Below are 27254 nucleotides of genomic sequence, written 5' to 3'. Positions count from 1 at the left end.
GTGGAGAAGGGGCCGCTCCTATCGAAGAGCTGCAAGATAAAGTCGATGGCACAGTCAATAACAATAAGGTTGTAGGCTTTAATGAGGAATGTTAATTTGAAGACAATCAACTGGATTTCAGCTTAGCTGATTATCAACCTTGGACTTGTATCTGAGGTTGCAGGGCCTTGATAAAGCAGGGACGGGACATTAGCCTCGGGTAGTTAGGGAGGGATTCTCCAACAAAAGTGAGCTTGACTTTCTCTTTGTGTGGTATAGAGATAATAGTGGCTAATGTCAACTTCCAGAGTGGAAGTTTTTTACTCTTGTGACTTGGGTGTGATGAAGGATGTGACATTAAAATTATTATTAATAACTGTCCAAGTAAATTAAGATTGAAACCATATGCATTTGTTGTAGTTTATTAATTACAAAAATATATAATTTGGAATATGAAAACAGTTGGAAGTGAGACAGATGAAATGCAGCTTCTTTTGCCTTTTTTGGACATGGCCATAAACCTTTCCCCAAGGGCGGTATTTCAGCCCAGCCAAGCCCAGCCCAGACCACCCTGCCCCAGCCCAGATCACCCTGCCCCAGCCCAGACCACCCTGCCCCAGCCCGGCCCTGCCCAGCCCAGACCACCCTGCCCCAGCCCAGCCCAGACCACCCTGCCCCAGCCCGGCCCTGCTCCCCCTCATGCTACAGGCAGTGGGCTCTGGTCCTCCTTCTCTCCTTGATCCCATTCCGTCAGCAGCTCTGAGGACACTTCAGTAAACAGATGATCCCAGTCCCAACCCACGTCCTCCTGAGGGGAGAGAGGAAGGGAGACACGGGGAGGGAGAGAGGGAGAGAGAGAGGACAAGCAAGAAGATGGAGGAGACAGAAGCGAAGAGCAGAACAGGGGGGATGAGAGAAGGAGAGCAGAGCAGAGTTAATGTACACATCATAAATCTTGATTACCTGGGAGACCGAGTGTCGACCTCCCCTGGTGCTCCAGAAACAGCTGGACAGGGCCTCTCTGGGAATGCCGAGGCTATATTTACAAAAAACACACTCACCTCTCTCACCTCCTGCTCCGGAGCTAAAACCTTGGTGAGGAGCTTCAAGTCAATCTCCCCGTCCTGGGCACAAGGCAAGGAGGAAAACGAAGCTTAGCTTGCACAAACCCTGGCTCTCTCACCAGAGGGCTCTGATCTTGAAGGAGGCCTTGAAGGACAAGACTAGAAAGCAGTATACAGCACCGTCTAATAATAATAATAATGTAATCCGTTCATTTAACCAATGCTTTTATCCAAAGCGATGTACAGTAAAGGGGAGGGATGTGAACCTGCAGCTTCTTGATCTGCTTTTAAGTGCTCTAACCACTGAACTCGACTATCTAAACTGTAGCTCTTGTCTTGGTTGTCTTACCAGTGTCTGGAAGGCGGAGTACTTCATGAGGTCATTGTCCAGATCTCTGTAGGTCATCACCCGGTTCACCTGGATGCTACAAGAAACACACCCAACCGTGCCGAGGTAAAACAGTAAACACAACATCCTCAACACACCGTGAACAGAAGCAGCGCAGGACACTTCACTCAGACAGAACTGGCCCCACGCAGCCTTGACCGGACCCAGGTTCGTCTCTGCACTATGAAAGATGTAATCACAGAGGGTAGTCTCCTGTCATGGTGTGCGGTGTGCGGTGAAACCAGAAGCTCAAGAAAATCTAACAGCCCTTTAAGCACATCGGAAAAGTGATGGAGGCTAACTAGCTTGTCAGAAGTTTGGTCTGGTGCCCACAGGGACTCCTAGACTTCACAGGAGACCAGAGCGAGATCAGGAGATGAGCGCCAGGAAGTAACTGCCTCAAATTGAAACCCAGCTGCTTATCTGGGGTAAGAATTAAGAGAGGGGCTGAGAGAGTGGCCAGAGCCTAGTAGTGCATGCCAGTCCTACTTACTGCACATTACACGCTACATTGCCCCTGCAATGAGTTCAATGTGGATATTATCTCGCACAGAGAGCGGGCCCCAGTCTAATAACCTCTGCTGCTGTCACAGCCTTGCTACATAGCGGACACATGTCTGCGTGTCTCTCACTGCCCTGTAAATCAAAGGGCCCCCGTTAGCGAGGGCCCCGCTAACCGAGCAGCATAAATCACACTGTTCTGTTATTCCTCCGTAACGGGCCGATACGCAGAGATCCTGCCAGCGCCGAGTGAGGAGACGGTCAGGGAGGGAGGCTGCGCTGCTTCCCCTCTGAGGTCAGAGGTCAGGGGTCAAGGGGTCTGAGGCTGGGTTCAAACACAAGCAGCCGGGTTCCGCAATATCAGCAATTTTCTCCGCTATGAAACCTTGTCAGGTCCATATCACATGAAGCATGAGCCTGACTGGTGAGAAGTTAAACATGTTTTGTCTGAGGACTGTCAGACTGTCTGAAGTGGACATAGTAGAGGATGACCAAGACCAGGAAAACAGTTGATTTCATTAAAGATTAGATATGTGTGCTCCAGAAGCTGCCACAAAGCAAGTTTCAAGGTGTCCCTGTTGGGGAGTACCTGGGAGGGGCGGCCACCTGCATGGTGAGGTCTTCCTCCTGAACTTCATCAAGGTCTGGAATCACAGGAATATCTAGAAAAACAAAACAATGTGTAATTTTAAAATGGCATATAACATGTGTTACCTTTAATATAAATATACATCTTTAATCACAATTACAGTACAATCTGTGAACTTTGATCACAGAATTTATAATTTCAAAGTCTGCCTTGTATGGTTTCTCAGTGTGTGTGTGTGTCTGGAAGCAGGAATTGGCATTTGATACTTCCCCCCCCTCTTCCTCCCTCCCTCCCTCCCTCTCCCTACATCCTCCTAAGAGCTGCCCTGTCACAATAGCCAGGCGGCCATGAATATTCAGCAGGCAAGTTTGCAGCCCTTCCCGCTGTGAGAGAGGCTCTGGCCAGGGGCTCCCCGGAAAGCGCCCCCTGCTACCCCAGCATTTGGGCCCTGTCAGCACCGCCCGCCCCCAGGAACCTGGGTGGCCGGCGAGCCGACCTCCATGTCCACTCTGCCACTCCGACCGGGGCGGCGGCCAGCCACGAGCGGGAGTGTGTGCTCGCGGGCCCATCTGTGTAGGGTCGGAGGTCACGGTGTGGCATGGCAGGGCAGAGCAGCCAGCACGCTGCTCTAACAGTGGGAACCCGCTTTAATTGGCAAAACGCAACAGGACAGAGGATGGCTCGCTTCCCAAGAAGGACGGGGGAACTTTCACAGCACATCTCAGATGGACTTGTGTTGGGAGAGGGGAGGTGGGCAGAGAGGGAGGGAGGTGGAGAGAGAGGGAGGGAGGTGGAGAGAGAGGGAGGGAGGGAGGTGGGGCAAAATATTGAATTAGAAGAAGTGGTTGGAGTTTAGATTTTAATCTTTAACAAGCGTATTTAAAATAATGGATGCTTTTATTTCCAAATCCCGTTTTGTATCTGTTCTCAAAATCACAGTTATGCAGGGACATTACAGTACATTCTAACAGGAGCAGGAATTTTCCCGTTAGCATGAACACCCAGCATAACAGAAAAGAAGATCCCAGGTGCCCTTTGAAAAATCCTCCCATATCCAGGTGTCTTTTGTCGTTGCTATAAAACAGGATTGAGGTGATGGAGGCCTGTAGCTGCTTCCGCTCCCAGGCCGACGTGGTGACAGTGAGCACCCGGCGCCTGCAGAGACGGCCAGGGGCAAGAGGCTGGGCAGTAATCTCTTAACACAGAGCTTCGCCCGCAGGGGAAAGTCAATAGCAGAGCTGTATAGAGTTGAGGAGACGGCAGGAGGCTTCTGACACCAAGACAGCCTGCGACCAGGGCATGATTCCCTCCTAAAATACTGCTCTCCTAATATGCACTATAATAAAAAATGGGATTTTATGTTTTATTGCCTTTTTAGGCATGGCCTGCCCGGTGTTTTTATTTTTATTTTTAACTTGAGGAAGCAGTCTGGTGTGAAAAAATTAGTACAAAAACAATTAAATTAAAAATAATTTGTTTTACTGTTTTGAGAACAGACTGGTCGAGGGATCTGAAACATTCTTTAGTTGCAGGGAATCCAATGCAGAGGAGGAATTCCATAAACTTCCTCCACAGATAACACAGTTCCTCCGATGATAACTTATTCCTTTCTCTATTTTAATTAAACAAAATTAAAAATGCCACACTCGTTTAGCCGCTGACAAGATTCATCTGTGTTTCTGATTTCCAAATAAATGCAGGCGCGGGTATTTCATATTCATGAGGCCTCGTGACACTGTGTCCTCTCATTTACAAAGCACCGCGTTCAGCAGAATCTGTCCCCCCTGGACCCCCAATCAAATGTAATGGTCTTAGCGCAATGACATCAAAAAGCCTCACCGTCCAGCTCTTTGCAAATAGCTTCCTGTGCTGGCCCCACCAGCAGCACCACCTACCCCATCTCCACCAATAACGCACTATCAACACTATTCCATGTGAAGCAGAGTGCGGCGAGTTCTCTGTATGCAAACTCTATTATTAAGTGAGAAAAGGAACAACGTTTTTAAATGAGCTTTAAATTCAACCTATTACCGGAGGTCAAGGGGGGGGATTAACAACAGCTGCAAACAAGCTGCTGTTTTCCTGACGGAAAGGGCAACTCCATCAGAAGGAGCTGTCTGGCCCCAGCTCGCCTGGTGCCTCGCCTCTCCCCTCCACACCTCCTCCTCCTCCTCCTCCCTGGCCTGGGAGGCTGTCGAGCTGCTTAGTCAGCCGGCGGCCGGGCCGGGCGTATCCCCATCACACCGGTGTGGGTGCGTTCCTCACCCACGCATGTAAATATCAAAAGGGGATCATTTGCTGAAGATGTGGACATACCCCGGGCAGGTAGACAAACCGGCCGGCAGCGGTAAGAGACAGCGCTCCTACTGGGGGGGGCTCTGATCTCAGCAGGGGGGCAGGGGGGCAGGGAGGCAGGGGGGCAGGGGGGCAGGGAGGCAGGGGGGCAGGGAGGCAGGGGGGCAGGGGAAAGATTACCTACTGTAGGCCTGACTATGACAGGCTTACCGGACGATCAGCAGATCAGCGTCGGGAGAGAGAGAGACGTGAAACAGACGAGTGCGTTTGTGGTGGCGGGTCATGTGACGAGCAGGGGACTGTGGAGGTGGCTGCTAGGAGGACTCTCCCCCCTCCCCCCCCCTCTCTCTCTAGCCAGTGGACATAAGGAATAGGGGTAGGGGACACGATCAAGATCTCACTAACCCTCAGCACTGTAATTTCCCGTGCCCCTGCCTGGGGCGTCTCCTTCCTCACACTGATTATCTCTCCAGAAGCTTTTACTGGGAGAGCAGAACCGCCGGCTGTCCCTGCGCCTGCCCTCCCTGACGGGGCGTGCGAGCATGCGTCTGTGTGGGAACAAATCACGCCTGTGTGCGGTTCAACATTTGTTTCTGTAAACATGTTCTACACAGTGACAGTTACAAAACAATCCCGTCCAAAGTATGTGCTAAAGGGGGAATATAATTGGAAGTGTTTTATTAAATGTACATTTACAGGTGGGTTGAGGTCATTCTGGCATGTCCACGCTATGTGTATAAACATATATATATATAAAAATGCCCTTACACAATGCCATTGGTATGAGTGGTAACTCTTTAAACAATGTGGGGAAAACTGTGTACGCTAACAGAGGCTCAGCACTCCTTTCTTTGCAGAGGCAATTTCACCCTTATTTCCCCTGTTACTTAGCTCAGAAAAATAGAACAATTATCCAAGGCAGTGCCTAGCTGACATTGTTTGTGATGCGAAGCGCTGGGCCCTGAGGTGACCCCGTCAGAGCGCTGGTGTTCCCCTTGGATCAGCCCTCCGCAGCACCTGACCCACCACCGGCACGTGTGTGTGTGTGAACGTGTGTGCGTGTAAGTGTGTGTGTGTGTGAGTGTGTGAGTGTGTGTAAGTGTTTGTGTGAGTGAGTAGCAAGCGTCGCTCTGGGCGGGAGCCACTTAAACCCTCCCACGCTCAAGCCAATGAATGAGAGAAAGTATTTACTGAATACTTGAGGTTGTTATGGACTTGAGTGAGTGTAGAAAATCACCAACCGTCCCCACGGCGACAGCTGTAACCTTATCAAATGAACATATTCACCCGTCACTTCCATCTGTAGCAGCGGGTGGCTATGCTTAGTTATGGGTTTCTCGCTGGGTGGCCAAACACAGAGGAAAAGAGGAGATTCCTCAAATGAACCCAGAAGAAATATGTTAGAAGTGTCAGGAGAAAGCGAGGATCTGAGTGCCTGCTTATCTGCTCTGTTTCCAGTGGATGAATGTGTCGGGGAGGGACTGGAGGGCTCCTCTCTGCCCACCTGGAGAGACGTGGGGCTGGGATACAAGGCTGCTCTCACCTCCTTCATCATCCGAGCCCTGGGGGGTTTGCGGTCGCAGGCGGCGGCTGTAGAAACAGGAAGTGCGAGAGGATGAATTATTGAAAGCTTTCAAAGGCAGCCGGTCGGCAGTGAGGTCATCACTGAGAGCCAGACTTGGACTGGGATCTTTTGCTTTGATGATGGGCCTGTTTTTTGTTTTTTTCCCCTCCTTCTAGGCTGCAGATTGGGCTGATAACAGGCTTGCTCTATCTGCTCCTGAGTGGGAACACATTGAGCCCTGCCAAAACCCTCTGCATCACCAGCGCCACTGCCCGCCCCGTCTGTGCGAGCAGACTGACAGCCCTATGGTTGAGCTCCCTCAACAACAGCACCTCTAAGGATGATTAAGAAAAACAACAGGGCGAGAGCGGGGAGCAGTATATAACTGAGACGCAGACAGGCTTGTGGTGAGGAGAGCATAGATCAAGGGACTATTCTGCAGTGCAGACAGTGTTTTCTCTCAAAGCCTGTGTCTCACTGTCAATGCAGTACTGGGTGCAAGCATGATGAGTGAAACACACACACACACACACACACATACTCACACTCACTCACACACACACACACACACACACACACACACACACACACACACACACACACACACACACACACACACACACACACACACACACTCACACACACACACTCACACACACACTGTGTCCATCATGGCTGCCTATTTCAGGCTGCTACGACACAAAGGGCAGGACAGGCAAGGAGCAATAGTACCAGCCCAGCTTGGCTCCCTGAAAGCGTCAGAGTGATGACAGCTTAGTCACGACTGCTTTTAATCATGTCAAGTGATTGTTCTTGGAAGGCAAGGATTAGTTGCAACCAAGGACAATCTAACAGTACAACCATTTCTGCTTCAGGGCAACGGGAAGAAACAAACATTTAAATTGGCCCAATTTGAAAACATTAAATTGTGACTTAATTCAATCATCGACGGGAGGAAGTGATTTGGAATAGATGGAGGGACTGTGTGAACTTACTCTTCCACATCATCCAGCGCAGGTCTTCTTCCAGACCTAAACACAAAGAAATGACATTGTAAGAGACTGTGACTAAAAACACATAACATCTGTGTTTACAAATGAAGAAAAAAAAGAATGAAAATACAGGCATTTGAAGGAATATGAGACATTTGTGGCATAAGAAACTAATCCTGTGAAAGTCAGTGCAGCTGGTTCTCTGTGTGTCTGATATTGAGGCATGTCCCTGATTCATCTCCTGCTGGACCAGAAGGCTATTTCCAGACTCCAGTCTACTGACACCGCCCCACACCCAACACCACATCACTGCCTTTTCACACATTCTCACCTCAAACACTGTATTTTCAGCCTTATTTTTACAGCAGCCTAATACCCCTCTCTAAGAAAGCACAGCCCCAGCCAATATTACACAAAGCCAAATAAGTAACCACACACAAAAATATTACAATAAACATTTAGGTGTTGAGAGGATGTCAGGGTTGTTTTACAGTGTAACTTCACAGAGTAACTTTACGTTGGCGTGTTTCTGAGACTTCTAGTTTTCTAGGAAAGCTTGTTTCTCGTTCTGGTACTCCTGGTGGAGTAGTGCCCCCTAGTGGCTCCTGAGACAAAACATTCACTCCAAACTGAACACAGATTTTAGGAGGAACAACTCATGTACCAAAAAATATGAATCAAAACAACCGAAGCTTAAACCGTGACACTGTAAATCAACTGATCTTTAAAAGGGCTGCCTATCACGTGACACATGACAGAGTAAAACTCCCAAGGGCCAAAGGACCGAGAGAGGGCCTGGGAGGGTCTCCAGGGAGCCGTGCAGAGAGGCATGCGCTGGGCGGGCCTGGCAGGCAGCCTCTCTGGAGGAAGGCAGAGTAAACATGCCCTCCAGGCTCTAGCCGGCCCTGCTGGCTTTGAGGTCTAGCCTGGAGCAGGAAGATAGCACCACCACCTACTGCTATTTATCTCTCTAACATCTACCCAGTCACCACCATTGTGGCAATAATTGGTTTCTAATTAACAATTCATTCATTATGAACAATCTATTTATACAGTCAGTAGTCTACATTGTTCTCAAGGGAGACCAAACCCACACAGAAGGGACAAGCACAGGAAGAGCCAGCCCCAACACAGGCTACACTAGCACAGCCCCAACACAGGCTACACTAGCACAGACCCAACACTGGCTACACTAGCACAGCCCCAACACTGGCTACACTAGCACAGCCCCAACACAGGCTACACTAGCACAGCCCCAACACAGGCTACACTAGCACAGCCCCAACACAGGCTACACTAGCACAGCCCCAACACAGGCTACACTAGCACAGCCCCAACACTGGCTACACTAGCACAGCCCCAACACAGGCTATACTAGCACAGCCCCAACACAGGCTACACTAGCACAGCCCCAACACAGCCTCGAGCACAGCCCCAACACTGGCTACACTAGCACAGCCCCAACACAGGCTATACTAGCACAGCCCCAACACAGGCTACACTAGCACAGCCCCAACACAGCCTCGAGCACAGCCCCAACACAGGCTACACTAGCACAGCCCCAACACAGGCTACACTAGCACAGCCCCAACACAGGCTACACTAGCACAGACCCAACACTGGCTACACTAGCACAGCCCCAATACAGCCTCTATCACAGACCCAACACTGGCTACACTAGCACAGCCCCAATACAGCCTCTATCACAGACCCAACACAGGCTACACTAGTACAGAAACAGACCCAACACAGGCTAGACATTGACATCTTTTCATCCGTCTTTTTAAGATATCCCTGGCTGAAACCACAGCAGCCTCTGGAGGCTGCCAGCGTGGCCAGTCCTCCAGAGGCAGCGGGGCAGAAAGAAGCAGCAGGGCATGGAGAGGCAGCAGGGCAGGGAGAGGCAGCAGGGCAGGGAGAGGCAGCAGGGCAGGGAGAGGCAGCGGGGCAGGGAGAGGCAGCAGGGCAGGGAGAGGCAGCAGGGCAGGGAGAGGCAGCATGGCAGGGAGAGGCAGCGGGGCAGGGAGAGGCAGCGGGGCAGAAAGAAGCAGCAGGGCATGGAGAGGCAGCAGGGCAGGGAGAGGCAGCAGGGCAGGGAGAGGCAGCAGGGCAGGGAGAGGCAGCAGGGCAGGGAGAGGCAGCAGGGCAGGGAGAGGCAGCGGGGCAGGGAGAGGCAGCAGGGCAGGGAGAGGCAGCAGGGCAGGAAGAGGCAGCAGGGCAGGGAGAGGCAGCGGGGCAGGGAGAGGCAGCAGGGCAGGGAGAGGCAGCAGGGCAGGAAGAGGCAGCAGGGCAGGGAGAGGCAGCAGGGCAGGAAGAGGCAGCAGGGCAGGGAGAGGCAGCAGGGCAGGAAGAGGCAGCAGGGCAGGAAGAGGCAGCAGGGCAGGGAGGCCACCTCGCTGCCCTTGGACTGTGTCCTGTCTGGGGGAGAAGCGAGGGGCGGGGACACTTAAGACACATTACAGGCCCCTTGATTAAGACTCATGTAAAGCAAAACGATAGACATGGTAAAACTGTCTGGAAAAAGTTGTTAGGGATAAAATATATTGTGACAACCCGGCTTCAAAGGTTCATCAATAAACTGACAGATCATTTAGTGTCAATTAGGAGTGATAGATCGACGAATCCTGGGATTTCTGCGCTGGGATTAGAGGGAGGAGGGCAGCAGTGATTGAGCACGAGAGGTGACATTGAAAGGAAAGTCCTTGTCTGTTCCAGGGGGGACTATTACTTACTTTGTTTCACAGAGGATCAATGAACGTGAGAAATCCTTAACAGCTTGTGGATTCCAGGCTCTGCCAGAGCAGGACTCAAGAGGAAGTGACACCCTGACCTTCCGAGGGGGAAAGAAGATATATGGAGTTTGCTGTTCTCTTGACTTGCACTAACGGCCCAGAAAAACACGCAAATAAACCCATTTGACTCAGCCAGTTGGCTTTCGATGTACGGCTTTCTGCATCTCCAGGGCTCTCTCCTCTCCTCAGAGACCAGACGGGGAGAGCCAGCGGTGGATGGAGTGAAGACGAAGCTCGGCAGTCTGATTAGCCTGGGCTCTCAGTCTACGCAGACACACGGACACAGCAACTGTTCATCCATTACGGCCGTTTGAAGGCTTTTGTACGGCTTTGTATTACCGCGGCGAGAATTCTCTTCTTGTGTATTTCCAAATGTCCCGTCACCGCTGTGTTTGTCTTTACGCAGCGAGACAGCTGTGGTAAGAGGTGATTAAGCGTCTCTAACCCTGGTGATGAAGTGGCTCGCTGACTAACAGTGCCCTCCTGTGGCTGAAGCATTACCCACGTCAATTACCACCTCCCTCCCAGATGAAGATGAATAGGCAGCTTCGGGCTCAGACAAGCTCTCCGTAACCTTGTTGATTCACAGCCCAAACGGCAAAATATGCATTGATAAATAGTCTCATTCGACAGTATGAGAGACCATTAATAATAAAAGAACATTGCTCCCAACCTAACCATGTGTGTGTTTGAGAGGCCGCTGTGTGGTAGAGTGAACCGGTGGAGGCTGGTGTGGAGTGGGTGGATGGATGAGGGTAGTTACTCACTTTGCAGAGCCCGGCCCAGAAGTCTCCTCGGCCCAGCCGCTCTGCCTACGGGCCGGCTTCGGAGGGGGTCCCTGACGTGAGAGATATCATTAGCGACAAACAACTGACAGTCCATCTCCTTATCTGAAACGGTTCATTCCTGCTTCCCAGCACTTCCCATGGACGAAGTAAATCTACAAGAACTAAATCAAATGTAAAGAGTGGGAACGCATATTGTGCCCACTACAAACTGGACACTGTATTTAGGGTGCTACTGGGCCAAAATTCTCCAGGAACGAGAATGTTTTCAACAAGATCAGACTAGATGAGGAATGGTAAATCTTTTATTATTTTCTGTTTGGTGTAGACTACATAATCTTACTGCTGTACCTCACACTGTTTCACTATGCTGACAGCTGAGAGTCTCTCACTTAAGATACTATGGAATGGCACGCACATTGTAAGACGGTCTACATACAAACCCTAGCATTGTTTATTATGGTTGTGAATACTTCCAAATCGCAGAGCTTGGATGTAAAGAGGAGTGTGGGAACTGCCACACAGAGCCTTGCCAAGGGCTGCAGGGCTGACCCAAAATAGATTCACAGGAAAAAAAACCCTCTCCCTCTCATTCTTTGATTCTGAAAATAGTACTGAAAATAGTCTATTGAGTTTGGAACGTGGTCCTGAGACTGCAGCCCTGAAACCAGTTCTTAACTGAAGGAATTCCTCAGGGCACACAAGCTAGGCCGGGCAGTAGACAAATGAATATAGAAAAAAAAAAATAACTTAGGAAATATTCTCATTACCAAATTGGGTCTGTAAAGGACAATCGGCCCAGCAATAATCTTTTTCCAGGAAGAAAGAGGAAATCATGTTTCACGGCTGGTTCCTTTAGGAAGCCCATTTATAAACCTGAATGTCTTTGTGAATAGAGCAGAGAGAGTGGGGGCAAGCCAAAGAGCAGAGACAGAGTGGGGGCTAGCAGAGAGAGAGTGGGGGCTAGCAGAGAGAGAGAGTGGGGGCTAGCAGAGAGAGAGAGGGGGCTAGCAGAGAGAGAGTGGGGGCTAGCAGAGAGAGAGAGTGGGGGCTAGCAGAGAGAGAGTGGGGGCTAGCAGAGAGAGTGGGGGCTAGCAGAGAGAGAGAGTGGGGGCTAGCAGAGAGAGAGTGGGGGCTAGCAGAGAGAGAGAGAGAGAGAGAGTGGGGGCTAGCAGAGAGAGAGAGTGGGGGCTAGCAGAGAGAGAGAGAGTGGGGGCTAGCAGAGAGAGAGTGGGGGCTAGCAGAGAGAGAGTGGGGGCTAGCAGAGAGAGAGAGAGTGGGGGCTAGCAGAGAGAGAGAGTTGGGGCTAGCAGAGAGAGAGTGGGGGCTAGCAGAGAGAGAGTGGGGGCTAGCAGAGAGAGTGGGGGCTAGCAGAGAGAGAGAGTGGGGGCTGGCAGAGAGAGAGAGTGGGGGCTAGCAGAGAGAGTGGGGGCTAGCAGAGAGAGTGGGGGCTAGCAGAGAGAGAGTGGGGGCTAGCAGAGAGAGAGAGAGAGAGAGAGAGAGTGGGGGCTAGCAGAGAGAGAGAGTGGGGGCTAGCAGAGAGAGAGAGAGTGGGGGCTAGCAGAGAGAGAGTGGGGGCTAGCAGAGAGAGAGTGGGGGCTAGCAGAGAGAGAGAGAGTGGGGGCTAGCAGAGAGAGAGTGGGGGCTAGCAGAGAGAGAGTGGGGGCTAGCAGAGAGAGAGAGTGGGGGCTGGCAGAGAGAGAGAGTGGGGGCTAGCCGAAGCTGCACTCCTACTAAGCTGAGCATGTCATTTCATGTAATTATTAAAAAATATTATTCAAATTATATGAAAGGAGACTAACTAAATAGCAATCGTGACTACATATCGATACCACACAATTACTGAGTAAATTATTGTCTTCCAGTGTGTTATTGTGAAACCTCATTTAAGGCTCTCTAACATTCGCTCACCGGACATAAGAAAGATAAATACCATCTTACATGAAACATGAGAGGTTCTCTACAGACCAATGTCCAAACTTGTTCAATGATGCAAATTCCAAAAAAGGTAAAATGGGGTTTATAGTTAACACCTGCATCATCAAGAAAACCAAGTATGACCAAATATGATCAACATACGGATGGTAAAACATCCATAATCATTTGTCCCCTATGCCACCATTTCCCCATTCATGATTATATGACTGTGTAGGGCTACAAGTTGTGCCCACATGCCACTGGCTCTGTCACATTCAAACTATAGAATACTTTCAGTCAGTTTTTTAAATTTATTTTTAAACCATGTGGGGAATGTGACCAATCAGTTGGGTATGTTTAGGACGAGCAGGTCAGGGCTGATAAACGATTGAGTCTGAAAATAAACCGAACCAGTCGCATGTCATCCTTGAGAAATGCATTTCATGTGAACAAGGGGTCAAGGAGGTCATGATGCTGCATTAGGGGAAGTTGGCCTAATTTGGGATGATTACAGCACAGAGATTGCTGGAATTCTTGGTTAGGTAATGCTGGCTGGCTTACAGTTTCCCTTCTGGAGACATACAGTAGTAGAGATTCACAATGCCATGCATGCCAATGCTTGGTAGCAATGTGGCTGACTTTGTTAAATGTCATCTCCAATTTGACTTTGAAGGCATTTATACATGTGTTCATTTCCTGTAAGTCTGACCTATGGGAGATAATGGAGAGGTATGAATACACATGAATCGACACAGAACAACAGAAGACTAGCGTCTAAACTGCTGTCTATAAGTATGGTGAAGCAGTCTAGTCCTGTGTGGAGTAACCTCATGAATGTGTGCACCACATCTTACACCCTATTAAGACACGTTTCTTAATTAACTACAACTACAGAGCTGTGACATGACATAAAACAGAGAAACGCTTAATAGGGTCAAATGCGGCCTAAGAACTTTATACCACCATGTAGACCTAAGCGATTGAATTACCATAAAATCGCCTATTTATTGTGTAAGAACACTAAACTCAATTTATGTTACTGTATTAGCTTAATGAATTCTGTACCAAATAAGGGGCAAATCGGGGTTGTCAGAATCTCGGACCAAAGGTCAGGCAGCTGCATTTCTGGTTTTCCAAATTCCTGATAGATGACTCAGACCAGACCACATTATGGCCTCACTTTAGCAAATAACCGTAATTGATGAATACATTAACAAGTACAAACATAAACTGTCTATTCCACCCAAAATGAATTGCCTGAATGCAAATGGTATAAAGTTGCGTCCCTTATTGTCTTTCCACACTGCCAAGCCATGCACATGCTAGTCCATGCAACACATGCAAGACGCATACCTCCTCTTCTTCCTTGGTTCATGCATAAGGAATTAACACAACACATAAAGTGCAGTGTCAGCTTTACTATCAGAACGAGGACATTGTGATCGACAGTCAGAACCGGAAATAGGCATCCTCACCTCCCCCGTGGATGAGGAAGACTTCCTGGCATGACGAGCCTCGTCAGATGAAGGTTGCTCTGCCGTCAGTCGAGCTCTGCGACCCGTCTTAGCAACCTGAGGAGGGAGCAGGCACAGCTAGCATGGCTGGCTAACAAGCTAATGTAGCTCAATGCAATAGGTAACTCAACGTGTTTCAGTTAAATAGTTAGCAAACGTTATTCAACGGCATTTTGACATGGCTTCATTTGCTTACAAATAGTATCTAACTAACAATAGCTAATAGCTAGAGTATCTGAACCAAACTAGCCAGCTACAGTAGCTCTGGCTGTTAACAAGACAGAGCCAGCTAGCCTACGTTATGCTTTGGGCATTTAAAATATTCCACCAAAATTAACATTAACACGATAATGAACAGAAAGGCATGCGCTTATATATGCACTTAACGTCTACACTAATAGTTGCTAACTAGTTACAAAAACACCCACATTCTTAACAGCTCCACTCTCTCCGAGTTGAAGACTGTCGTCCATTTTTTCTTCCTGGAGATCAAACTAAGCGTCACACAGCAACCGTTGCCGTGGCGACAGTGATAACGGAGGAGAGGAGCATGCGCCATAAATTTGGGTACCCCAGCTTTACACTGTCAGCATTAGGATAACTACTTACCTAAGGATGACATTTGAGCTGGAGACACAAATACACACAAAAAAACACTTGTTTAATACACACGTTTTGTGTTTGTTTGTTTTGTGTGTATTGAACAAGCTCCTTCGCCAACCAGCCCAACGGCTTCTCTAGGTCCTAGCAATATTCCTGGAAACTTGAGAATGATTTGAAAAAGATCGCCCCCGATCTACAGTGGGATTCCGAGGTAGTGGCCTCATCTACTCTGTTGTTTTTGTCACAAGCAACAGCTACTTATATCCACTAGGGGGTGGGCTTTCACTTTCAAACACAGCCGTGCTCCTACCAAGGTTTATAATCTGACATACCCATCGCTCTTCTATATATACACATACTAAGTTTAGGCCTATCTTAAGCAAAGTAAATAGCCTATACTTAAACAAAAAATAATAATAATTCATGGTTTGACTCTTCAAAATAAGAGATGGACATAGTGAAATGAGCTCTCAACAAATAGACCTGCAATGATGATTAGCTGCTATACTACCGTCCCTCCTTCGACAACGTCACAGTGAGTATAAAATATCAGCGCGAGCTCGTAGCGCCTGTTGAGTAGGCTCGAGACTTAGAGGGGCAGTTGGAAGGACTTGACAAGGATGCAGTGCTTTTACACCAGCGGAGGTTGATGAAAGAAAAAGCTTGTGAATCATGCTATGATCGAGAACCCGTAAACTGATGAAGAAGGAAAACGGAAGATGTAAAGGGTGTGGCAATTTGAAGGAAGACATAAAAAAACGGTTTGATGAAGAGTTAAATACGTTGATACTTTTAGGAATGATATGGATTATTCCTGGAATGCAAATCCGAATTTTACCCAGATGACAATAAATTGACAACATGGGATTCATCAGAGAAAAGGACTCCCTGACCACTTGAAAGCAAATAAATACTGTAAGCGCTACGTTTAACCTGGAATTTAGTTAAAACGTTATTGAATTTCAGAAGCTTATCCAGTAAGCACGGGCAAAGAGCAATATGCATCTTGGCAAAGCGCTTCTGTTTTTCCTCCTTTGGAACTGTGTGACTATGACGTTGTCACTGTCCACATGCACCACTGTGGACATAGACCACATCAAGAAAAAGAGAGTAGAGGCGATCCGAGGACAGATTCTCAGCAAACTAAGACTGACAAGTCCGCCACAAACGGTGGGTCCAAATCAGGTACCATTTCAGGTGCTGGCCTTGTACAACAGCACGAAGGAACTGATTGAGGAGTTGGGCAGAGACCGACAGCAAAGCTGTGGACAGGATAACACAGAAACCGAGTACTACGCCAAAGAGATTTACAAGTTCAACATGATCAATGGCCCTTCGGAAAACAGTAAGTAGCATTTTTTTGGCCTGCCGATGTCTATGATACGATATTTCTTCGGACTACGGAGAATAAATTGTGGATTGAGCACACCAGTGCAGAATATTAATATAAGCCTATATGTGGGCAACCTTCCGTTGTTTCCCAATCAGTGCAGGGCTGTTGAAATTCCATTACTACAATGAAAGTCAGCAATTGAATACATAACTATTACATTAGTAAATGGTAATGTATTACTAAGTTGGAAATGGTAAAGAAAGGGGCAACTTAATTTGCTAAACGCGTCTGACGTTAGAAAGAAAGCGATGACATTCCAGTGGAGTCATGGACGAGAAAACTCCACTCAAATGCCAATGCCCCCTTATCATTTAGTAACGTATTAAACCTTAAAAAGAGATACACTTCTTTCAAGACTGTAAATAAAATGTTGATTAATCGTAAAATGACGACCTCTTAAAACACGTGACAGGGTCTATAGGCTATAGCCAAGCGCAGTTAACGCATTGGTCGCGTCTCTGACCCGAAGAGCGCGCGCAATGGCGAAGGGCACAAGCAATGAACACCATTCCTCCTTCATACCTCACACTAAAGTCATGGGAACTCCCAATAGTCTGAGACATTCCTAAGGAACATTTTTCCAGGCATTCATTCCGTCTATTGGACTATAGCAGACGTGCGCCAATTATTCAATCTGGGACAACTCCATAACGAATGGGCTACGCGTCTATTCATCCATAATGGCGTGTCAAAAAACAACCCTATAGGCCTATGCCCTAACCCATTAGCCATTATTGTTAAATGTTTTAAAAATGTAAAACAATGTCAAGATACAGCTTTGCATATGCAGAATGGACTGGTTTAACAGCCGTGTTAATCCTTATTGGCATTTAATGTATAAACTGCCATCGATGGATTGTTCCAGTAATCAGAGTGACAAGTTTACTGGTTCTCAGTCATTCTCCAGAGAAGGGAAACTCTAAGTAGTAATTGGACACCTGCCCATTCACTCATTAGAGGCCAGATGAGTGCATCACCATACTGTACTACTGTCCAATCAACAGGTGGTTCATGCTGTACTGTGACAGGGAACAGATCCTCCTTTGGCAATAGCACCAAGCCTCTGTATCAAATCAAATTTTATGGCTCTCCCAAAATGCATCTGACACTTATTCAGCCATCTTGGTTTATCTTTGGTCCGAAGTAGCAAACTCCCAAAACAAACAGGAGTCTAAGAAGAGAGCATAACCCCGGCCTGGCCTGCACCGCTCCCTTACACGTCACGTTATTGACACTCAATCATTTGAGCAGGATGATGCACATTCCATTATCCTCACACATTTTCTATTCCAATTTTAGATTAATTATAATAATAATAATAAAAAGGTATCATATTTATTAATACTGCTCTTTATAAAAACGGTGTAGTCTGATTTAACACAGAATGGCAGATTACCCCCCTAATCCAAATATTATGTAATTCATTATATAACTAGAAGCATGACAAATAATATATGGTGTAGTACATTTAGCTAATTCAGTAGTTTTGATGTCCATTTCCTTTGGATTATTCTCACATTTGTCACTTTTTCCCCAATTTAACTAAAGTAGTCTCTCCAATCTGAATAATATAAATGGTTTTAATAAAGTGCACTCAGAATGTTGATTGTATCGCCAGTGACCAACCAGTCAACAGAGTCATACAGGGCTAGTTTAGACAGTATCAGTCTGTACAAACCCAGGTGTACTAAACACAAAGCCTGCTCGTCATTCACAGAGAATCCTATTACTCACGTCACCGCTGCTGTAGTAAGGTTGTCCAAAGACAGCCACTGAACCACAATGACCCCTTAAAGGAAACCACCTTTTGGTTCTCATAATTTAGTTGCAACTGATGCAAATTCAGTCTGTGGAAGAGTCTTACTGTGAGTGGTCTTGCTCTGGCATAAGGTAGTCATTGATGTGGACTGGAGCTGAGGACAGCACTGTTTCTGATATATTGAATAGTAGAAAAGTGATGTCATAGAGAGTCCTCTGGCCGGTTCTAAAAGACAGCCTCTGCCGTGCCCTGGCCATTTTTCCCTCTTCATCCTTGATCAAGTGGAAAAAAGCTGTCTTGCTTCAGCAGTGAACTCCATCAGATTATCTCATCCACAGCAGTCAGCCACAGAGAGCTTACATGTGCTGGGATCTTCTCAGGACCACTGACGATGTGGAGAAACGACTTGCTCTGCTGTCAGTCTACCGAAGTACATTCTTAAACCTTCACCAACCGTTCTGAAGAATAATTTGTTGCCTACCCTAAGTGGGGAGTAACATTTACAAGCTTCTGACTTCTGAAGGAGACACTACTTCCATCATTACCTGTGAAAACATCACAAACAGACAAAGTGTACTTTTGAATCCCAACATCTTTCCTGATGATTTAAATACTTCTGGAATAGCCGTTCCTGCTTCGCTTGTGCCATTTCTCTCCGGTAAACCAGGACCAGACCTCCTCAGCAGCTGCACAGCACCTGCCTCTCCACGCTTTCTATTTCCTTTGTTTACCTCCGCATAGCTGTGGAGAGACTGACATCACGGCCAGCCCCCAGGCCACAGGGCAGGGGCTGCTCTCTGGGAGCGTTTAGACAGAGCTTCTGTGTGATGTCAGCTGCCAGGGAGAAGCGCCGGGTCCATGGAGGGGCATCCCAGACACAGGAAGCCGAGGGCTGGGGAGGGGGGAGAGATGTCTGGGTGGACGCTTTATGAGAAGCTTTAGAGCAGAGCTATTCAAAGTCTGTCCTTAGGCCTTCCTGGCCAGGCTCGCAGGAGATCCCCCACCTCCTGTTCCTGCCGTATCAGCCAGAGACATACCAGAAGAACGAGTCACTGTGTAAATATGAGAACGTACCGAGAAATGGATCATTTTATTGAATGATTCTAGGACAGAAGTACATTTCAAATGGCACTACTAGATAGGCTTATGAGACCAGAGAGGCACAGCATGCATTTGTTCAGGCAGAAATCAAATAATAACAAGGATAATAAAAGTAAAGCAGGCTTAAGTAGGTTAATGAATTTCCTAAAACACCAGTAATTGCTGCATAAACCCTTTTGGATGCAGAAGTCTCCAGTGTTACCTGAGGCTGCAGTATTGTGTGAAGGGGCCTGCGGCCAGCGATGTCACGCTCCTGCTGATGTCAGAATCCTCACCTTGGCCCCGAGCTACACATCGGATAATGGAGGAAGGGCAATGAATCACCCAGTGTATTCACTCTAATTATACCAGCAATCCTCCGCACTCACAGCCATGGAACAAATTACCTTCAGACCCTTGGCAAAAATAAGCCTCATGTGAAATCCACCTAAAACCATTGCAATGGGGAAAATGAGGTCATCCAAAAAGGAAACCAAAGACTTGATTAGAATTTCAAATCTCCTCTCAAAGTGGGGCTTTCCACCTTCTGCAAAGGGACAAAGAGGGGGCAGGCAGAGGAGGAGGATGGGAGGGCAGCTGGGGAGCACAGAACTACTAGACTGTGTCGGTCGTGTGGAAACAGTGGACGGCTATTTGGCTTGGGATGAACACTGGGAAGGTCACCTATAAATAGGGGAGGGGAGGGTTAACAAATGTTGGTGGAAATATTTGATTCAGACTCAGGCACTGTGAAATGGGGTTATAGGTCAAACAGAGTTGACCAGCGACACATGAACGAGCTACTACAGTAATAACATCTTTCCCTTCGGTTTCCGTTCTGAAAACCGATCCATAATATTCTAGGTGCGTTGCCCTTGTCAACCACCAGCCAATCACAGGGTCGCTAATAAAGCTTAAGCTTGGGGTGATAAATTAGCGAGGGCTTGGCTGTAACTGAGTGTTTCCACTTGGCTTATAAAACACTGTGCTTGTTTTGCTCAACGCTGCATGCGCTCTGCCTGTTAAAATAATAAACGATTCAATGGTATTAGGCTTGAAAAAAGAGAAGCCCTGGTCCTAGTGAGCTTTCCAACAGGAAGGCTTTCCGAACGCTGCCGGGACTGTGTTGTGTGTGGCTCAGTATCATGACCCAGGCACACCATGCTACACACCATGCTACACACCATGCTACACACCATGCTACACACCAGGCTACACACCATGCTACACACCATGCTACACACCATGCTACACACCATGCTACACACCATGCTACACACCATGCTACACACCATGCTACACACCAGGCTACACACCATGCTACACACCATGCTACACACCAGGCTACACACCATGCTACACACCATGCTACACACCAGGCTACACACCATGCTACACACCATGCTACACACCAGGCTACACACCATGCTACACACCATGCTACACACCAGGCTACACACCAGGCTACACACCAGGCTACACACCATGCTACACACCATGCTACACACAGCACCACACAACTAGACTGAGGACACACGCATGTAACACAAAATCTCGATTTTGTGTTACATGACATTTTAGATTTTTTTTGTTGTATTTTATTTTTTTACTATCACTCTGATGGTTTGATAAAACCTATCAATCACTAAGACCCCTAGTTACCACGATACGCCACGCAAACATCCCTAATCATCCCGAACCCACCAACCCCTCAACATACCGGAGGATATCAGCCCTCTGGTTCAGGTATGGTTCAGTTCCGGTCCGCGCCTGCACATGTTCCCACCCTGGCCACGTGCGTCCAGGCTTGGCTCCCGTCCTGGCCCTCGCAGCACCTGTTGAGCTCCACAGCAGAGCTGGAGGGAGGAGGGTTCTGCCTCCATCCAGCCTGTTCCCCCAGCACATGGGACATTTGGTTTTCATTTCATGACTTCAACTTGTTGCTAACTCGGACCGTACAAAGCACAAACAGATGGTGCACGGGCCTCGCTGGGCTCACTCTGACTGGGTAGAAACGGTTAAGAGAAGTTTGTTTTTCAATCAAGGGTCTCGGTAGGTCCAAACGTTACATAAGATATACTACAGCGTCAGGGTATGTTGAGAATCACAACAGCCAAGATCGCGCTGTAGAAAACCCAGCACACCATGATTGGATGAGGAGAGGACAGCTATGAATTGGGGGTAAAATATAGGACAAAGGTTAACTCCACCAAGATCACACAGAGATATATGACGCGTCACGTCATAGTCCTCCTGTGTGCACAGTCACCTTCTTCATTTCCCCGAAATCTTTCCTGCCCCACAGATAACCTCTTTTATTGTCCCCTACAGATGACCTGCCTTACTGTCCTAAGAGCCTCACCTCCAAGGTGTTCCGCTTCAATGTCTCCGCCATGGAGAAGAACTCCACCAACCTGTTCCGTGCGGAGTTCCGCGCCCTGCGTGTTCCAAACCCCAGAGCCCAGAGGAACGAGCAGAGGATTGAGCTGTACCAGGTGTGTGATCCGACCAGCCGTCCTTTCCCGCCGAAGGCGTGGGAGGCTGGGGGGGCTCTGGTCCAGTGGCCCTCTGACCCTCATGGGTCTATAAGTCTACAAGGAAAAAGTGAAAACATTTATATCAGGGCCCCCAAACTCCAAAAGTGCTGATCATTATTCCATGTGCCTGGAGCCAAATGGATTCTACATAAGTCCATTTATACAAATTTAAGACCACGCTACAGCCGTTTCAGAGAAGGTCTAGATTACCAGTCTCTCCTTTCACAGCTGTCAATCACACAGAAACTGTCCGTCTGCCTTTTCTTCAAGGGATTGAAACACTTGCACCTGTGTTTGCGTGTTCGTGTGGTGCTGTGTGTTCTTCCGTGGCGTGTGTGTTGGTGAGATGTGTTTGTGTGGTGCTGTGTGTTCTTCCGTGGCGTGTGTATGTTGGTGAGATGTGTTTGTGTGGGGTGGCGGGGATGGATTTCTGCTCACTTTCCTTGTGAGTCTCCCGTGAGACGCTGGGAGCAGTGATCAGGTTCCAACATTTCCTGCCAGGGAGACGAGCGTGTCTGGGCTGCACTCTGCCTGGGAGGCGGGCTCTGGCCTGGGCTGGGCGCAGACTGTCAGGACCCCAGATTGTTTCCAGGAGCCTCTGGAGGAGATAGAGGCCGGCTGAGCGGCCGGGGGAGTGAACGAGGCTGCTCGCCCCCACACATGAGCTGGGAGCTGATTGGCAGAGGCTGGCGTTGGCGGGGGTCCCCCGTTCCCACAGGAAGCCAGATTAGATGCTGACAATGTTCAGGAACCTGGTTATCCAGCTCTGCTGCGGGCCCGGCCACTGGGCCCCCCTGCTACACTGGCCTCTCCTAACAGATTAGACTCTTTGTTCACAGAAATGTTAGGTGCTGTTGTAAGAGAATGCGGATCTCCCCCCCGCCAAAACTAGTCTCCTCAGTCCAGCTGCTCTGAGCTCTTCTGTCTGTTGGTCCACAGGTCCTGTAAATACGAGCTGTTTAGAGTGAGCAGGTCAGAAGCACGCTGGTGACACACCCAGCTCCTCTCCTGACTTGTGTGGCAGGTGGAAGCCCCAGCCTTTAGCTCCCCAGTGGAAGTCTGAGGTGCTGTTGTGAGAGACAGCCAGGTTCAGTGGAAGTCTGAGGTGCTGTTGTGAGAGACAGCCAGGTTCAGTGGAAGTCTGAGGTGCTGTTGTGAGAGACAGCCAGGCTCTCAGCAGCAGAAGGGCACCACACAGGCATTCACATGCAGAATGGGGATATCAACACAGGGAGTCACTTTTTCCATGAGAAGACATTTGGCCCAGGGCATCCCAGAGAGTCTGTCTCAGACGCCGCTGGCTGGATAGCTGTCTGGTGTGTGTGTGTGTGTGAGTGTGTGTGCATGTCTGGATGTGTATGTGTGTATGTGTGTAAGGGAGACAAAGAATAAACAGGAGAACTAGGTTGTGCAGCTGGGTCACTCTTTCACCTCTTCCTGGCAGATTCTCAAACCAGACAACCCCATCGCCAAGCAGCGCTACATCGGAGGCAAGAACGTCCTGACCAAAGGAACACCTGAGTGGATCTCCTTCGACGTCACAGAGACGGTCAGAGAGTGGCTCATGTACCGGGGTAAGACACCAGCCCTCCTTCTGTCACCATATGGTGCTCATCAAAACATGAGCCAATGGGTGTTGGAAAGTTCATCTGGATTAAAGGGAAAATAGCCTCAAAAAATTCTCTCTCCTCTTCTGATCCGTGTGCTTTTTTTCCTCCTCAGACACCAACCGGGGTCTGGAAGTGAGCGTGCACTGCCCCTGCCACACCTTCAGTCCCAACGGAGACATCCTCGACAACATCAACGAGGTGCTGGAGGTCAAGTTCAAAGGTGAGACCAAACAGGAAGATCTGCTTTCTTCCTCTTCTTCCTCTTCTTCTTCTGAACCGCCAGGCTTTTTTCCCTGTCACCAGAAACCAGCCATCTACTGCACGGTTCCGTCTTGTAGAATTTTCCGAAGCTCATCACAGCCCTTCTCTCCTTTCTTATGAGGGCCAGACTGGAAGGCCCCTCTGAAGTCTTATCCAGTGAACATGTGCCTCTAGAGCTCATACTTATTTGATGCTTTTTTCATTGAAGTTAATGGTTTTCCTTTCTGAGAAGGAGAGAGGGAGAGAGACACAGGGAGACAGGGAGAGGGAGACAGAGTGAGGGAGAGAGAGAGACAGGGAGAGAGACAGAGAGAGATACAGACCATGGGAACACAATTGGTCTGGTATCTCACTTAACATGGAGGCCCCTCATCCCCTGGTCCTGCCTGGCTCCCCCCCCCCCCCTCCTGTGCTGCCACGGCGCTCAGACGCTTGGCGTCCAGATCCACCGGCGGCGTCTCTCCTGGGAACCCCACTGCTTTAGCTATCAGGGGCAGATTGGCTGAACAGACGCTGGCCCGGGGGGAGGAGGAAGAAAGGGATGAGAGACTGGCTGAAGGAGGGGATGAGTGAGTGAGAGGGTGACAGACTGGCTGAAGGAGGGGGTGAGTGAGTGAGGGGATGAGAGACTGGCTGAAGGAGGGGATGAGTGAGTGAGGGGATGAGAGACTGGCTGAAGGAGGGGATGAGTGAGTGAGGGGATGAGAGACTGGCTGAAGGAGGGGGTGAGTGAGTGAGAGGGTGAGAAACTGGTTGAAGGAGGGGATGAGTGAGTGAGGGGGTGAGAGACTGGCTGAAGGAGGGGATGAGTGAGTGAGGGGGTGAGAGACTGGCTAAAGGAGGGGATGAGTGACTGGAGCTGGGGGATGATGAACAGGGGGAGGTTGCGAGGCAGGAGAGGCCTGGAGCTCTCAGACTGGAGAGATAGTGGCCACAGCGCTGGGAAACTCTCCGTTGAGAAGTCTGTCAGTCTGGCCGATAGTAAGACTAACCTACTTCTCTCCTACCCTCGATCAGTTGGGCTTTATGTGCTATGCCGTAGCGTACTGTAGGACCTTCAGAAAGGTTCAGACGTACCTTTAACACCTCCTGTGTCCTCCTGCAGGCGTGGACGGAGACTACGAGGATCCGATCCGCCTGGACATGAGCCGCCTGAAGAAGCAGAAGGAGCAGCTGTACCCCCACCTCATCCTGATGATGCTGCCTCCCCACAGGCTGGACACCCACACCTCCCGCAGGCGCAAGCGGGCGCTCGACACCAACTACTGCTTCTCGTAAGGAAACCTCTCTTCTCTTCAGCCGTCGACACAGACTCGGAGCGCACGGGGGATTGTTTCTCACCCCCCAGTTTAAAAACCCAAAGGACACAACAGATCGAGTGAGATCTCACAAACTGCAGTATCGCTTCTCTAGTTTTGCACGAGTGTGTTAAGCATGGAAAATACGCTTGTTAATCAGAAAGGGAAGCATGGCAGAGGCATTAGCAACCTGATACAAGCTGAGATCTGTGTGGAGCGGGGAGGCAGGGAGCTCTCCTCCTGCTCTCCTCCTCCTCTTCCTCCTCTTCCTGATCTCCTCTTCCTCCTCCTCTCCCTGCTCTCCTCCTCCTCTTCCTGCTCTCCTCCTCCTCCTCTTCCTGATCTCCTCCTCCTCTTCCTGATCTCCTCCTCCTCTTCCTGATCTCCTCCTCCTCTTCCTGCTCTCCTCCTCCTCCTCCTCTTCCTGATCTCCTCCTCTTCCTGATCTCCTCCTCCTCTTCCTGATCTCCTCTTCCTCCTCCTCTTCCTGCTCTCCTCCTCCTCCTCCTCTTCCTGATCTCCTCCTCCTCGTGGCACGGCGTCCTCACAGCCCAGGACTCCCTGTCAGCCTGAGGCCCTCAGGTCTCGGCACCCAGACACCTGGGCTGACTCCAAGAGGGAAAATAAGGACACACCTTCCAGTGGAATTTCTGAATCTCTTCTCTCTCAGGCGGATCAGATGTAGGGAAATAGACTCCAGTCTCTAGAAGGGCTTTCTCATGCTCAGGATAGATGTCATTGCCTCTTTTTCCTCCCTCTCTCTCTCACTTCCTCTCACCTCCCTCTCTCTCTCTCCCTCTCACCTCCCTCTCTCTCCTCTCTCTCTCTCACTTGCTCTCACCTCCCTCTCTCTCCTCTCTCTCTCACCTTCTCTCTCTCTCTCCCGCTGCAGTAACTATGAAGAGAACTGCTGTGTGCGTTCCCTCTACATTGACTTCCGCCAGCACCTGGGTTGGAGGTGGATCCACGAGCCAAAGGGATACTACGCCAACTTCTGCTCCGGGCCCTGTCCCTACCTGCGCAGCGCCGACACCACACACAGCTCGGTGAGTTGTTTTCCCTGAAACGTATAAACCCCTTTTCTGTGGCGATTCGTTTTGTCGTTGTTGTACAACTTGACAGCCTCCCTCGTCACACAGCAGAACGAGAGCAGGGGAGGGGGGAGCCAGTATGTTGTTGTGTTTGGTTTAACTCCTGTCTCCCCCCTCTCCCCCCTCTCCCCCCTCTCCCCCCTCTCCCCCCTCTCCCCCCCCGTAGCTGCTGAGCCTGTATAACACCCTGAACCCCGAGGCGTCTGCCTCTCCCTGCTGCGTGCCCCAGGACCTGGAGCCCCTCACCATCCTCTACTACGTGGGCCGCACCCCCAAGGTGGAGCAGCTCTCCAACATGATCGTCAAGTCCTGCAAGTGCAGCTAGGGCCCGAGGCCCCGGAGCCAGGAGCTGGCGGAGGCCCAGCACAGGGGGGGGAGGGGGGGTGGCAGGGGGGGCGGGGTGGCAAGCAGCCCCCTCAACGGGTGCCTCTATCCGCCCTCACACCTATCCACCCCCCTACCCCCGCCTCAGTCCTTAGCCCTGCAGGGAGACGCAGCCCACTACTTTACCCACAATCCCTGGCTGTATGGTCATGTGACCTTTTCCAACACCACTCCCCTAATCTGCGACCTCAAAGCCATCAGAACTTTGTAGTGGCCTGAAAAAAAATTTTTTTTTTACCTCACAATTTTCCTCATAGTTGTTTTATAATTCAGCATTTTGAACTGCTTATACATCTTTGCCACAGGCATTCAAAGACAACCTTTGACCTGAGGAAAACAACTGACCTCCTACTCACCATGACCACTGCTTCCTCCAGGACAGAAGGCGGCTGCAGTAGAACAGAGCCTGACTGATAAGGTGGTCTGGACTCAAGCATGCGTCGCTGTGGGTACACACACCTGTGTTTTGTAAAGCAAGCCATCATGTTGACTGGAGGGCATAGTCCTCAGCGCACAGCAGACAGACTCGTCCCTGCTGGATTCTAGCGCTGCGTTCAGTTCCCCTGTTCATCTAGGACTCATGCTGGACTGGATACAGAATATCTTAGGAAAAAAAATACAAAATGCTGGAAAACAACTTTATTCAAAATCGTATTTTCATGTTTACCTCTGTAATGCAACAGAGTCATGTTTTAGGGATTATTAGGGATCATCTTAAATGAGGAAGACTTTTCTGTTATACATGATGATGTATGTCACAAAGTGAACACTTCACTAGATCACAAAACTGTAAATGTTTTTGTTGCTATTACTCTTAAATCACGTTTCTTTTTTAATTAAAAATGGTCTTTGACAAAG

The 27254-nt window shown here is 49.2% G+C and overlaps 2 protein-coding genes and 1 long non-coding RNA gene across 3 annotated transcripts; 1 reads left to right on the top strand and 2 right to left on the bottom strand.

Annotated features, from left to right (window-relative positions):
- Nucleotides 1-619: 619 nt before the first annotated feature.
- On the bottom strand, nucleotides 620-14948 carry LOC134026970 (intraflagellar transport protein 43 homolog A). The gene is made up of 9 exons (XM_062470060.1): nucleotides 14809-14948; nucleotides 14342-14437; nucleotides 10932-11002; nucleotides 7376-7411; nucleotides 6360-6406; nucleotides 2522-2594; nucleotides 1393-1468; nucleotides 1041-1103; nucleotides 620-787 (listed from the first exon to the last, which is right to left on the bottom strand). The coding sequence occupies exons 1-9, from the start codon at nucleotides 14851-14853 to the stop codon at nucleotides 677-679; spliced, it is 618 nt and encodes a 205-aa protein (XP_062326044.1). The 5' UTR covers nucleotides 14854-14948; the 3' UTR covers nucleotides 620-676.
- Nucleotides 14949-15546: 598 nt separating this feature from the next.
- tgfb3 (transforming growth factor, beta 3) lies at nucleotides 15547-27239 on the top strand. Its single transcript, XM_062470014.1, has 7 exons — nucleotides 15547-16328; nucleotides 21547-21710; nucleotides 23197-23326; nucleotides 23475-23582; nucleotides 24729-24897; nucleotides 25814-25967; nucleotides 26179-27239. The coding sequence occupies exons 1-7, from the start codon at nucleotides 15983-15985 to the stop codon at nucleotides 26335-26337; spliced, it is 1230 nt and encodes a 409-aa protein (XP_062325998.1). The 5' UTR covers nucleotides 15547-15982; the 3' UTR covers nucleotides 26338-27239.
- On the bottom strand, nucleotides 17882-23835 carry LOC134027005 (uncharacterized). The gene is made up of 3 exons (XR_009931404.1): nucleotides 20936-23835; nucleotides 19439-19523; nucleotides 17882-19187 (listed from the first exon to the last, which is right to left on the bottom strand). It is a non-coding gene; the product is annotated as an uncharacterized LOC134027005 (long non-coding RNA).
- Nucleotides 27240-27254: the final 15 nt, after the last annotated feature.

The sequence above is a fragment of the Osmerus eperlanus genome, chromosome 9, assembly GCF_963692335.1.
Source record: "Osmerus eperlanus chromosome 9, fOsmEpe2.1, whole genome shotgun sequence".
NCBI classification, from domain to species: domain Eukaryota; kingdom Metazoa; phylum Chordata; class Actinopteri; order Osmeriformes; family Osmeridae; genus Osmerus; species Osmerus eperlanus.
This window is presented reverse-complemented; position numbering and strand designations above follow the sequence as displayed.

What these genes read in the sequence shown, in the direction of transcription:
- LOC134026970 (XM_062470060.1), bottom strand. Translation starts at nt 14,853, where the DNA reads ATGGACGACAGTCTTCAACTCGGAGAGAGTGGAGCTGTTAAGAAT. An exon ending in TCTGGGCCGGGCTCTGCAAA is followed by an intron (nt 7,412 to 10,931) that starts GTGAGTAACTAC and finishes CTTTGTGTTTAG; the next exon opens with GTCTGGAAGAAGACCTGCGC. An exon ending in CGGAGCAGGAGGTGAGAGAG is followed by an intron (nt 788 to 1,040) that starts GTGAGTGTGTTT and finishes CTCTCCCCTCAG; the next exon opens with GAGGACGTGGGTTGGGACTG.
- tgfb3 (XM_062470014.1), top strand. Translation starts at nt 15,983, where the DNA reads ATGCATCTTGGCAAAGCGCTTCTGTTTTTCCTCCTTTGGAACTGTGTG. An exon ending in AGAGTGGCTCATGTACCGGG is followed by an intron (nt 23,327 to 23,474) that starts GTAAGACACCAG and finishes TTTCCTCCTCAG; the next exon opens with ACACCAACCGGGGTCTGGAA. An exon ending in GCTGGAGGTCAAGTTCAAAG is followed by an intron (nt 23,583 to 24,728) that starts GTGAGACCAAAC and finishes GTCCTCCTGCAG; the next exon opens with GCGTGGACGGAGACTACGAG.